The sequence below is a fragment of the Pelmatolapia mariae genome, linkage group LG7 (genome assembly GCF_036321145.2).
Source record: "Pelmatolapia mariae isolate MD_Pm_ZW linkage group LG7, Pm_UMD_F_2, whole genome shotgun sequence".
In the NCBI taxonomy this organism is placed as follows: Eukaryota; Metazoa; Chordata; class Actinopteri; order Cichliformes; family Cichlidae; genus Pelmatolapia; species Pelmatolapia mariae.
In genome coordinates, this window is record NC_086233.1 from 28,091,381 (window position 1) to 28,105,834 (window position 14,454).

Below are 14,454 nucleotides of genomic sequence, written 5' to 3' on the forward strand. Positions count from 1 at the left end.
GTTCTTTTTGTTTATGTGTATGCATGCACACAAAAACATTTGTGTGCATGTTTTTAAAATAGCTTCTCTGACTTTTTTTTTTTTATCTTGTCATGTTTGTGCTAACCTCACTTGCAGACACTGTCTGTTGAGTTTTGTTTTTATCACCATTGCCACATTGACACCCCGAGCTGTGTGGCAAAACAGACAGGTTTGTTTTGGTGGACTTCTGCAATAATTCAGCCACGTAGTAGTTTGCTGATGAAATAATGGATAAAAAGAGTTGTGCATTAAAGTTGTGCATTTTCTGTCATTGAGGCTGCCCCTCCATAAGCCTGCTTCTGTTGGAGATCTGATCCTGCTAAAAGGGAGTTTTTCCTTACCTCTGTTACCAAACAATTGCTCACAATCTTTTAGAAATCTCTGAGTCAGAACATGGTATATCATGTTTAGGTGGAAACTAGCGAGCTAACTTCCTGCTAACTTCTACAGTCAGGTCCATAAATATTGGGACATCGACACAATTCTAACATTTTTGGCTCTATACACAACCACAATGGATTCCAAATGAAACGAACAAGATGTGCTTTAACTGCAGACTGCCAGCTTTTATTTGAGGGTATTTACATCCAAATCAGGTGAACAGTATAGGAATTATGACAGTTTGTATATGTGCCTCCCACTTCTTAAGGGACCAAAAGTAATGGGACAATTGGCTTCTCAGCTGTTCCATGGCCAGGTGTGTGTTATTCCCTCATTACCCCAATTACAATGAACAAATAAAAGGTCCAGAGTTCATTTCAAGTGTGCTGTTTGCTTTTTGAACCTGTTGCTGTCAACTGCCAGGATGAGATCCAAAGAGCTGTCACTACCAGTGAAGCAAGCCATCATTAGGCTGAAAAAACAAAACAAACCCATCAGAGAGATTGCAAAAACATCAGGCGTGGCCAGAACAACTGTTTAGAACATTCCCAAAAAGAAGGAACGCACTGGTGAGCTCAGCAACACCAAAAGACTAGGAAGACCACAGAACACAACTGTGGTGGATGACCAAAGAATCCTTTCCCTGGTGAAGAAAACACCCTTCACAACAGTTGGCCAGATCAAGAACACTCTCTAGGAGGTAGGTGTATGTGCGTCAGAGTCAACAATCAAGTTAAGACTCCACCAGTGTGGGCATGTATGGCTGCCAGTGGAACTGGTTCTCTTGTATTTATTGATGATGTGACTGCTGACAAAAGCAGCACAATGAATTCTGAAGTGTTTCGGCAATATTATCTGCTCATATTCAGACAAATGCTTCAAAACTCATTGGACGGCGCTTCACAGTGCAGGTGGACAACAACCCAAAGCATACTGCAAAAGCAACCAAAGAGTTTTTGAAGGGAAAGAAGTGGACTGTTTTGCAATGGCCAAGTCAAACACCTGACCTGAATCCGATTGAGCATGTATTTCACTTGCTGAAGACAAAACTGAAGGGAAAATGCCCCAAGAACAAGCAGGAACTGAAGACTGCTGCAGTAGAGGCCTGGCAGAGCATCACCAGGGATGAAACCCGGCGTCTGGTGATGTCTATGTGTTCCAGACTTCAGGCTGTGATTGACTGTAAAGGATTTGCAACCAAGTATTAAAAAATGAATGTTTGATTTATGGTTCTTATTCTGTCACATTACTTTTGGTCCCTCAAGAAGTGGGAGGCACATTTGCAAACTGTTGTAATTCCTACACCGTTCACCTGATTTGGATGTAAATACCCTCAAATAAAAGCTGACACTCTGCAGTTAAAGCACATCTTGTTCGTTTCATTTGGAATCCATTGTGGTGGTGTATAGAGCCAAAAATGTTAGAATTGTGTCAATGTCCCAATATTTATGGACCTGACTGTAACTCTGTTAAATTTAATAAATTCTGTTTTCATGAATGCCTGGATGTTAAACATAATTGTTACACCTGGTAAAGCAGCAACACTGATCATTTTATTAAAGATGAAAGACTTTAGACAGTTTTTAACTCTCAGTGATGCTGGAGTGTTCGTTTGACTTTGGGACCTGAAGCGGACGGAGTTTAGGACCCAGATTAGAGCAGGGCGATATGGCCAAAAATATTTATCACGATATATATTTGAAAATTTGCGATAACGATATAACTGACGATATAATTGACGCGAGACAAAATACAACTCCACAACTTTACTAGCGCAATAAAACTCCATCCATTTATTTTACTTAAACAAGCAGCTGTTTTTTATGTGCATTAAAGCTATATAAAAATTTAACAGTGCAAATGCAAATTCCTTGCTGAAAGTTTAATCAAAAGGCATTTCCAGTAGAAATGGGCTGACATATCCTGAGCATAACCATGTATAATATCCACTGAAGTTAAAAAAAGGTGCTTTGCTACATTAAATTGCAATGTGCCAAATAAAAAAGTCAAATACATATTTTTCGGACCATAAGGTGCACGGGATTATAAGGCACATTAAGCGAAACAAAGCAGTCAGATAAGTCAAACTTTATTCAACTCATACTTCTTGCTTCCTCCACTTCTGTACCATTGATTCATTAATGCTGTATTCTATCACAGCTGCTCTATTCCCATGTTGTTGCAGTATATTAATGACTAACCTCGTATTGTGGATGGATTATCTCAGTTGTTCTCCTGACTGAAGTTTGGTCCGTTTACAGCATCCTGCTATGCGATTGCATTTGTCTCTAACCATCAGGGACCTTCACGTTAACTTTTATCGAGTGGAAAAGTGTTAGCGTTCATCCTGCAGCTTCACTGTTTATGTTATGCTAACATAGCTGTGTCGCTAATGATCACGTAGCACATCATTATATACCACCTAGCCCAGCTTCAGTAACCCTACAAACGTCACTGCTGTGTAGTTTCCTGTCTTCATTTATTTTGGAAGTGATAGCAGAGCTGTACGTTTGAATGTTTTCAGAAATCTCTCAGTCAGAACATGCTGTATCATGTTTAGGTAACTAGCGAAACTAGCGAGCTAACTTCCTGCTAACTTCTAACTCTGTTAAGTGTAATAAATTCTGTTCTCATGGATGCCTGGATGTTAAACTTCATAGAGCTTCATACACCTGGTAAAGCAGCAATGCTGATAGTTTTATTAAAGATTAAAGAATTTAGACCATTTTTAACTCTCAGTGATGCTGCAGTGTTCGTTTCACTTTGGGACCTGAAGGGAACGGAGTTTAGGACCCAGATTACTCCCAGATTTACGAGCGCCTTAGTTCGACAAATACGGCAATAACGACGGCCGGCTTGCATGTTCTACAACAGAATGTGCTTTGTTGTGTATCTGATGGACAAATGCCAAACCAGTTCCACATCACTGAAGTGGCACCATTTTTACAAACCAGTTCTGGTTCATCCGTTTCACTCAACAATCCGCTTTCTCCCTTCTCATTCTCCGTTGCCGCCATGCTTTTTCGGCCATGTGCGTATGAAAATAAAGGCACTGCGCATGCGCGTGTTACCCATATTATATCGCGATATTTCATTTTCTTATCATTGCCTAACATTGTACCGGTATTACCGTAAAGGGTATAATATGGCCCAGCCCTAACCCAGATTACTGTGCGAGGCTCCTGACTACGGCAGCCATAATGCTCCGGGAATCCATCAAGCGGTGTGGCATCGTAGCTTACCAAAGTCGTACTAAAACATTTTTTGACAGATTTTTGAGCACTGTGTACCACTTAAAATCGGTTCGAGGTCAGTAAGCACAACCAGAATTCATACATAAGGCACACCGGATTATAAGGCGCACTGTCGATTTTTGAGAAAATTAAAGGATTTTAAGTGCGCCTTATAGTGCGGAAAATATGGTACTTGGTTTCTGTTTACCCTGCTGCTCCTAATCTGATGAATTTTTAGCTTTAGTCATACTTACTTTTTTCTTTGTGTATCATTCATCAGTTTCCTTTTGTTCATTTTCTTTTGTCAGTGGCGTAGTGACTTTCTGAATGGCTGGGTTGATATTCCAGTTAGCCATGAAGCGCAGGAGGAGTGCCTAGGCATGGCTGTGCTGGACATGATGAGGCTCGCCAAAGAGAGCGGGCAATCAGCAGTGGACATCTACAATGACAAAAGGTAGCTTGCCGTCTGTTTCTTATTTTCGAATCTGCTCAAAAAATAAAATTAGGAAACAAAACTTTAGCAGTCTTTTATAGTTTTACTTACCTAATACCTATTAAGACTTCCTGGATTGATTTTTTTAGGGCCTGAGGACACGAAGTGTGAATGCCCTGTTGTATCTGCTCCATTTATTATCATTATTATTATTATTTCATGTCTTTGATCACCTTTTTGAGATCTTCCATGAAATTTTGCACATTTTGCTATATTTGACTGGTCACAGTGTTACCTAGTGGGAACAGGAAATGTCATGTTTTACACTTTCAGGTACTGCTTCAAGGCAGTTGACCCCAGAAACCCCAGGAAGCCCTTTAGGAGTTGGTTTAAGGCTCTACTGAAAAAAGAGTTTTTATCAAAGGGCGTGACCCTGGTGGCATAGGGCATTTCGATGTTTTGCCATGAAGGATGAAATTGCTCTAACTCAAAGACATCTAAACTAATCTTCTGCAAAAAAACTCCTAAACATTTAAACTTGGATCCTGTAGATCTGGCAATGTGTGAAGGAAAAGCCTTTCCTTAAGTGTGGCAGATAATGATATAATCAAGCCGTGTTAAGAAATAGAATCATAAAAAAAGGAAGTGAAAATGAAAATGGGAAAATTCCCTGTAAAATGAAAAAATACTATCCACTGGAGTGGAGGGGATTTTTTCCAAGTTCCTTAAGGTTTTAGACATTGTGGGGCTTTAGTGGTTAACTTGCCTCTGCAACATTGCATGGAAGTTGGCAACAGTGTCCTTGGATTGGCAAACTACGGTGGTGCTTTTTAGGCTGTGCTCCACCTAAAGGTTTATCACACCCCGTACCTGGCCAGAACCAGCCTGCCAGAGCCAACCTGAGGAAGGGCATCAAACAGGCCAAGGAGGCCTACAAGAGGAGGATAGAAGTAAGGAAGGATAGAAGGCTTCCTCACAGGCAACAACCTCTGCCATGTGTAGAGAGGCATCCAATCCCTCATGAACTGTAAAGGCCAGAGCCCCCCACCCCCCGACAGCAGCTTCAAAGTTGCAGAGGAGTTCAACACCTTCTTTGCCTGGTTTGATTCTTGTGGTGCTGCGTTCCCGGTCCTTACTGTATGCCCGGTAAACACATGACTGTACACCAACCCAAACAACCAACGTCATGGTCAAGTATGACACCACCATAGTCGGTCTCATCTCTGATGGAGATGAGACAGCGTACAGGGTTGAGGTAGAGAACCTGTCCTGCTGGTGCTCAGAAACCTGAAGCTGAATGTCCTCAAACAAAATAACTCAAAATAGACTTCAGGAGGCACAGACAGGTCCACTCCACTCTTATTATAAACAGAGAACAGGTGGAATCTGTCTCCACCTACAGGCTTCTGGGCACCCACATCTCAGCTGATCTCGCCTGGACTCACACACTGGTAAAGAAGGCCTAACAGCAGCTGCACTTCCTAATAATAATAATAACCTGGACCAAAATCTGCTGCTGGCCTTTTACAGCTCCTCAGAGGAGATTGTGCTCTCCTATTGTGTGGGTGTTTGGCATGCAAGGGCCACAACTGATTTTAATTAACACGGGCCCCAAAAATTGTTGGTTGCCCCCTGCCACCTTCGTCCTAGTCATGGGACACAGGACTGGGCCATCATCATCTTAAGGATAATCAAGGATTGTTGGTGGTTCGCTCAACTCAATTGGTGGACTTAGAGAAGGCATTCCTTGTGGTATCCTATCCAGATTGCTTAACGAGTATGGGTTATTGGGTCTGTTGCTGCATGCTGTTCACTTTTACTGTAGTGAGAGCTTGCTTAACATTGCTGGCAATAATTCAGACTAATTCCCTGGGGGTATTGAACTGCCAGGGCTGCTTTTTATCACTGATTGGGTCCATAATCTTTATGGACAGAATTTACAGCCAAAGAGCATGTGAGGTAAGGTTCAGTGATCTGGTGAGCTGCTTAGGTCATTAGACTAGAATGTGCAACAGGAAAAAAAGACCTTGGTTACACCCAGAACTTCCTGGAAAGGTTATATATCTAGGCTAGTGTTCCACTAGAAGACCTGGAATAGGTGGTTGGGGAGACTGATCAACGTATGCTTAGACCTGTGGCCTTGCAACCCTTGTGGAAAACTGTAAAATATGGTATTCATTTGTTAAAAATAAAAAAAGGGACTGAGTGCCTTAAACTTTAGTGAGGGATACATGTATGAGGTGCAATCAGGATACTTTATCAAAGAAGTAGATCAAATTTGCTGCAATTTTGCTGCAACCAATAAGAACCTGGATAAGATCACGGACAGAACACACTGAGCTTATTGCATGATGTAGAAATAACTGCAATTCAAGGGAAATTCAGTCCCTTGCATATGCTGCAAATTTTTTGACCTAAATAATTAGGAATGCTAGTTCCTGTGCTGGTGTGCATGTGGTATAGTTTATGAATAACAATATCAAAGCAGTGTGACAGACACAGTGTTCATGCAGTTAAATGAAATGTGTATATATATATATATATATATATATATATATATATATATATATATATGTATATGTATATGTATATATATATGTATATATATGTATATGTATATATATATGTATATATATGTATATGTATATATATGTATATATATGTATATATATATATGTATATGTATATATATGTATATGTATATATATGTATATATATATATGTGTATATATATATAGATATATGTGTATATATATATATGTGTATATATATATAGATATATGTGTATATATATATAGATATATGTATATATATATAGATATATGTATATATATATAGATATATGTATATATCTATATATATATAGATATATGTATATATGTATATATATTTCTGACTAACTAATCATTAGGATGAATTATTTGTAAAGATTTTTGACAGATCCTCCTGAATGACCTCTGTTCTTTTAGCTACAAGTCCTTCCTCCCAGTGTCCATGCGAAGCCGCATCCAGGAATATAACATTTTGACTCGGAAGAGAATCCGCTATCGCTTCAGGAAGTTCATCCAGCAGTTCAGTGAGTGCAAGGCCACTGTGTGTAACCTCAAGCTCAAATACTTAATGAGCCTTGAGATGCTGTTGCCCTCTCTCTACTCCGAGCACTTCCAAGTCACAGACACCTCCTCAAATGAGGTTACCATCATTGTCATGGGAAATAAGGGCATCCAGTGGTCTAAAGGGAAAGAGGAGGACAGAGCAGAGGAGGTGAGAACAAATATATTACAAGTGTGTTGCTGTCATATGTGTGTCTTATCATTGGTGCTTGTGTGCATTGATTTAAAAAAAAGAATACAAATAACTATTTTAACTGTTCTTGTGTGTGTGTGTGTGTGTGTGTGTGTGTGTGTGTGTGTGTGTGTAGGAGCTGCAGACATACTGTGATTTCCCAGAAGTGATTGACATCAGTATCAAACAAGGCAATAAGGAAGGATCTGCAGAGAGCCGCATAGTTACACTCACCAAACAGGATAACCAGATCATGGTATAGTAAACACGTCTGCTGTGTTATTGGTCATTCTCTGCTCTTACTGAGAAATTTAAATTACAGTTCACTTTGGTTTAAAACTATTTAACTTTCAGTACTGTCTGTTAACCATGTTGCAACATCTGTTCTTTATTCATTTGAATGAAGTATTTAAGGATATGAAGATAAATAGTTTCAATGGGGCCAACATGACTTAAATTCACAGTACACATCATCCTCCTCCAGATGCCCCACATAATGAAACCATGCCACTACCAGAAATCTTAGGAGCCGACACAACAGACCAACAAGTAGCTAAACATAACATCTAAACATACGAGCTAATTTGGATTTAGTTAAGAAAATGTGTAATTAAATTAAATGCAATGAAGCAGGAGCCCCACACCCTAAAATAATACAGAGAAACTCCAGCAATCAAACATCAATCTATGAGCAAGCATTTGGTTCCAGGGCGAAGGAAATACTCCCTTTTAACAGGAAGAAACCTCCAGCAAAACCAGGCTCATGGAGGGGCAGCCATCTGCTCCGACTTGTTAGGGGTGAGAGAGACAGGACAAAAGACACACTGTGGAAAAATAAATTGTTTTCCTACCAGTTTGAAGTTCATTCTGCATCTCCACATCAGTTTAACGGCCTCAACATCAGTTCCAGTATCATGATAGATGCTCAGCAGTTCAATAGATATGCTCTGTGGAGAAAAGTACATGTCTACTCCTCTTAATCTTTGAGTACAGGTATTTTTAGTTCAATTGATACAGGTGTATAAAATCAAGCACCTCACCATGCAGTCTGCCTTTACAAACATTTGTGAAAGAAAGGATGGACCATTCTAAAGAAGACACTGAATTCATAATAGGTATCACCGTTTCAAGAAAGCAGTTCCTGAAATTTCTTCTTTTTTCCTACAGTCAGCTGCAAATAGTATTACTGCAAAGTGGGAACTTTTAGAAACTCATTTACCAAGTGGCAGACTACATAAAGTTAAATGGTGAGTCACCGAGTACTCAAAGCTCTGCTGACTCAATATCTTTAGAGTTCCAGACCTCCTGTGGCATTAACGGCAGCATAAACACTGCACCAGGAGCTTTGTGGCATGGGTTTTCATGGCTGAGCAGCTCCTGCAGGTGTAATGTACTTATATTTATTTAAATTATTTAGTAAATATAGTGTATGTATTCAGACAGTTGAATGAACGCTTAGTACTGGCAGCAGATAACAGGCACGTGTCACCAGTGGCAGCCATCATGGATCAAGATGGTAGCAGTATCAACTTGGAGACTCTGAGCTGAACTCTCACAACTAAATGATGTTAAGTTGTCCTCATTTGCTCGTGTATAAGATACTTTGTTGCTTCCAGCACACAAAATAAGTAAAATCCTGCATCTGTATTTCTGTATCCCTCTGCATTGACTCACAATGAAGGAGCTGGAATTTCGCTCGCTCTCAGTGGCCATGTCATTCGTGTCACTGATTGATGGATACTACAGGCTGGTGGCCGATGCCCATCATTACCTGTGCAAAGAATTAGCGCCGCCACGGCTTCTGGAGTGCATTCAGAGCTACTGCCACGGCCCTGTGTCGTGAGTATCACACGCATGCATATCATGCATCACGTCCCACATGCACAGTCATGGACACATGAAATCAGCAAAAAACATTCTGTCCCTTTTAATCGCAGGATGGAATTTACAGTCAGTAAATTGCAGCGCTCCGGTAACCATCAAGGCCTGTACATGCTTCGCTGCAGCCCCAGGGATTATGATAAATACTTCATGTCTTTTGTGGTGGGGGTAAGTAGTGTTAATGTTTGTGGGGAACACTCGATTTCCCACATTACTGCTATGCAATGTAACTCGCTTCTTCAGCCTATGACTGCATACATCCAAGCAGATATAAAATATGAAGTAAGATGTTTAAAGTCACTACAATGAAATTGAACAGCTGTTTCTGAAAGTAAACCATGTCCACTGGTTTTCAAAATCCCGAGAAGCAGTGCACACCGGTCTGTACATGATTTTGATCACATTTTCAGCCACTAGAGGGAGCAATAAGGTTTGGTATCTACTGCAATAAGGTTTGGTATCTACTGCAATAAGGTTTGGTATCTAATAGTTAGGCTATTTCAAAAATAGCCTAACTTAGACTGTTTCAAGTTTGTATGACTGAGGGAGGATTAAAACAAGTAAAAATGACCAGTTTTCAGACCATGTATGGCTGACTAAACAGCAGTAAGGAAGGGACACAAGGAGCATCCTTTGTAACATTCAGCACAACTCAGCTGTGGGAACTTTTCTTTTGATTTTCAGTATGAAACGATGGTGGACTATAAGCACTGTCAGATCACAAAGACGGAGTCAGGAGAGTACATTCTAAGTGGAGCCAAGAGGAGCTTTGGTTCACTCAGGGAACTTCTGAATTGCTACCAGAAGGAGGCGCTCCGCACTGATGGGTACACATTTCAGCTGATCAGGTGCTGCCCACCCAGCCACAAAGGTCAGTGTTCACATCCAGAACATGTATGTGGTGAAAACGAAAATGAAAACGTGAAATACAAGCTATTTTCTCATTTCAGAATTGAAGGCACAGTAAAATCCATTTCCACATGCTTTGAGTTTTTAAAAAAAGCATTTTAGCATTTAATTATGAAGCTACGAAAACAGCGAGCAGCATGCGTTATTTAGCTGTAAAACATTAGATTCCACTGATAAAATCAGCAAATAAAATGTGGTTTTCCAGTATCCTCAAACTTGTAAATCCTGTTTCAGTGGCACTGATGAATCCTATGTTAGCAGTCCATGTTAGCATTTTTATGTCACTGTTATTTTAATTTTGTAACTGTTTATTGTTTACTGTTATTTTGTAACTGTTTATGTGTGATATCCTTTGTATCCCTGCTGCAGTCAATTAATCATCTTAAAGCTTCTGCTTTTATTAGATGCTTTAAAAACATCTTAAGAAAATGAAAACCGCATGCTGATATGTGTTTATTGATAGGGTGCATGTGATTAGACTATAAGCCAAAGAACAGATCATACAAGGGTAATGTGTTGGTGTTACGAAGAAATGGGTACTGATAGTATGGTATCAATAATGATTTAGCTTTGCATGCATATGAGAAAAGAATGAATGACATTTTTATTGGAACAAAAATAATTTTTTATTGCCTCATAAAACAAACAAACAGAAAACACGTGTGGAGAAGTTAGAAATGAAACTAATGATTCAGTAAACTAATCCCGGTTTCTGGGTACCAAAACTGTGATTTATGGTTTATGGTGAAAAATATAAAAACACACAACATAAAGTTTCATATCCATGATAAAAATTCTGAATGTAATAATCCAGGTTTATAATTTCTGATCAAATTCAATATTTAACAGTGTGAGTCATCAGTTTCCTTTTGTCATTGTCTAGTTTTAGTCAGGTGCAGTGTGAACCTTGTTAATCTCTACCTTTCTTCAGATAAGTCCAACCTGCTGGTGTGTAGAAATAATCAAGGGGCCGAGATGCCCATATCTCCCACGCTCCACAAACACAACATCAGCCAGATGGTCTTTCACAAGATTCGAAAGGAGGATCTCATCATCGTAAGTAAACCTTCTCTGGCTCCTGACTTCAGCCTCTCCTTTGACATGAAAACGCCAGGATTGCACATGCTGTTTCTCAAACACACTGGAAATACCAAACAGTGTTGAAAGGCCTCTTTTCTTTGTCCTGAAGAGATGTAATTTAGATTTAAGACTTCTGAACAGCTCGTATTTTAAAGGCTGGAGCCTTTGTGAATGTAAACTTGAGTGAGAGTACCAGAGGCAAGAGAACTTTTGTGGGATCAGCCAGGATGGTTCATACGGGTAACAAAAAGACTCCATCTGCTGTAGCTCGGCTTCAATAGCTGTCGCTGTTTTTATTTTATTTGAGCATTTAAAGTTTTGTTGGACAGAACTGTCACAGGAAAACCTCACATCTACAGGCTGTTTATTTAGCCAAGCTTTACCTGTCAGATAGATGACTCTCTGATATACAAAAGGTTCTATGGATCCAAAACACTTGCAAAAAAGTCCAAATCATCCTCCTGCAGTACTGTGCTTGTGCTGATGTGCTGTGTCTGGGTTTTGCCACACCTGGTTTCACTGAAGTGGTCACACTTGCTGGGCAGTGCATTTGATTAGCAGCACCCGGCTGCTAACCTCTTATTTCCTATGAAACTAAGTAGTGTGCTTAGTTTTTAGGGCTGTATAAATTGAGTGTATTTTTTTAACTTTCTGATTTGCACTTGATGTTTTTTATTAAGTTAGTTAAGAGCTTTGTTACAAGACCGCTTGAAACCCCATCATTTATTACAGAAGAAAAATATTATGTTCTGACAATTTGCCTGGAAATGATAAGGCCTGATGATAGTGCCAATATATCTGATCTTCAGTAAATCGGATTCAGGTGGTCGATAACGTTTAGCTGCCTGGGTCACAGCTCAGCCAGGCGAACATAATATTTCATTTAGTTCCCAGGATGCATGTGTGGAGGCTTGAAAATTTATTGGTATAGTTCGTTACTCTTCACTTCAGAGAATCCAGAAGATCCCAGCTTTAACTATGAATAAAAAAAGCCAGGAGTAAAGATTTGGATAAACGTCTGTGGCAACTTTGAGTTTTCATTAAGAAATGCTAAAGGGATTGGCTCTGATGGATGTTAAAAGTCAAAGTTTTTCATCTTTTTTGTTTCATGCGTCTTACTTCAGATGATAAACTATGTATTAGTCTGTAGTTTTGAGAATACTGCTCTAAATTAAAAAAACTGCATTTCGCTGTATAGGCTGTTTTGATTGCATGACTGTATGACGCCTGCTATTCAAGCTAATATATTTTGAGGAGTTTATGAGGAGAGGACATTGCCTAGGGAACTGTTTAGAGTCAACCAAACAATGTGTTTTTTTTCAATAAACCAATAAAACTGTGTTTCAGAAAGAGAGTCTGGGTCAAGGAACGTTCACCAAGATCTTTTGCGGTGTGAGGAAGGAGCTTGGAGACTATGGGGAGATACATCAGATGGACGTTGTTATTAAGATTCTGGACAAGGCACATCGCAGCTATTCAGAGGTTAGCTTCTTAAGGAAGAATTTATGTGACTGTTAATCTTATTGATTACTCAGGTTCATGGACTCAAATTTAAATTCTCTTCTCTCATTTTTTTCCTTGCAGTCATTTTTTGAAGCCGCAAGCATAATGAGCCAGCTCTCCCACAAACACTTACTTCTCACTTATGGCGTGTGTGTTTGTGGAGATGAAAGTAAGTGTACAACACAAGCACAACCTTTACTGGATGGTTTAAGATATTTAAGATGTAGACGAAATGAGCAGCAACATACTAATTATACCAGTCATGTGGTAGGTCCACGAGGAATAGGCTCCCAAAATAGAAAAAGAGACCGTTCACACATTAAACGAGCACCAAATAATGTCAAACTGTGTTCCTGTGGGCAGCTGAGACATTCAAACAGAGAGGGCAGAAGGTTTCTGACCTACCGAGCAGCTCTGTGTCCCTGACCCTTCGTTCAGACTGGATTAAGCCCTTGGGATCAACAGGTCACTAAAGGGCCACTGTAGTCTTTAAAGCAGCACACACTTGAAGTAGTGTATCTGGGAGCTGTTGTCAAAGTCTTTCTTCTTTTACATGTAATGGATGCAAAAAGTCAAGTGTGTGCATGTGGGCTGAGGGAAGTGTTTAAGTGAAGAAATGTCCGTTCAGTTTTATGAAATATATATAAACACCTCGAAATCACTACAAGAGGTAATCTCAGAGAATTTTACATGGTAACAGGGGAAGACCTCTGGGTAAGCACATGTGCATTAGTACTCAACACAATCTTCAGTGAACCACAAACTGGTTAATTTAGTGCTTTATTTCATAGAGCTTTGTTGAAAAGAGTTTCTTCATGGATAGAAGTAAATAAACAGATGAGTAAGTGAAACGATCCAATCTCAATCTCCCGGTCAGACATGATGGTGCAGGAGTATGGTAAATTTGGTTCACTGGACACCTACCTGAAGAAGAACAAAAGCTGTGTTAACATCACCTGGAAGCTGGAAGTGGCCAAGCAGCTCTCCTGGGCTATGCACTATCTGGTAAGACTTACCAACTTAATGCTGTGTGACCCATACAGATTTTATTTTTCAATTTGAAGATTATGGACACATTTACACATTTTGAAATGAAGGGAAAAAAGAAACCAACATTGAAATTAACCTTTCATTGGGACTTTCCTAATGCTGCATTGATATTTATGTTGTCCCTGTTGTAACTGAACACAGGAGGATAAAAACGTCATTCATGGGAATGTTTGTGCCAAGAATGTCCTTCTGATTCGAGAGGAGGATCGGAAAACAGGCAGTCTTCCTTTCATCAAGCTCAGTGACCCCGGTATAAGCATCACTGTGCTGCCCAGAGAAGGTGAGAACGCCGACATCGCGGCCCTGAGGCTTGCACCTCACACCTGGGTGATGTGGGAATGATGTTCACTGCATGGTTTTTCCTTGGTGTGATTGTCAGAGATACCTACGAGGACATAATTTAGTCACCTTTTGCTTCCCTTTTCTCCGTCTTTGCTCTGCATTTCCAACATTTATTATATTCCTGCATCTCTTTACATGTCTGACCTGCAGTGCTAGTGGAGCGTATCCCATGGGTGCCTCCTGAGTGCATTGAAAACCCTCAAAACCTGAGTTTAGCTACAGACAAGTGGAGCTTCGGAACCACGCTTTGGGAGATCTGCAGCGGAGGAGACAAACCTCTCAGCACACTGGACTGCTCAAAGGTCCAAAAAAACCCCAAAGATGCATTGATACATT

The 14,454-nt window shown here is 39.9% G+C and overlaps 1 protein-coding gene across 1 annotated transcript in view; it reads left to right on the plus strand.

The window, feature by feature from the left end:
* Nucleotides 1-14,454, plus strand: part of LOC134630938 (tyrosine-protein kinase JAK2-like) — a 40,956-nt gene that overhangs the window by 19,814 nt on the left and 6,688 nt on the right. Inside the window, exons 5-16 of the mRNA XM_063478764.1 lie at nt 3,944-4,089; nt 7,038-7,332; nt 7,490-7,609; nt 9,035-9,192; nt 9,291-9,402; nt 9,919-10,105; nt 11,075-11,199; nt 12,571-12,705; nt 12,808-12,895; nt 13,604-13,731; nt 13,918-14,056; nt 14,269-14,420. Coding sequence (XP_063334834.1) covers nt 3,944-4,089; nt 7,038-7,332; nt 7,490-7,609; nt 9,035-9,192; nt 9,291-9,402; nt 9,919-10,105; nt 11,075-11,199; nt 12,571-12,705; nt 12,808-12,895; nt 13,604-13,731; nt 13,918-14,056; nt 14,269-14,420 — 1,785 coding nt within the window. The remainder of the gene's footprint in view (nt 1-3,943; nt 4,090-7,037; nt 7,333-7,489; nt 7,610-9,034; nt 9,193-9,290; nt 9,403-9,918; nt 10,106-11,074; nt 11,200-12,570; nt 12,706-12,807; nt 12,896-13,603; nt 13,732-13,917; nt 14,057-14,268; nt 14,421-14,454) is intronic.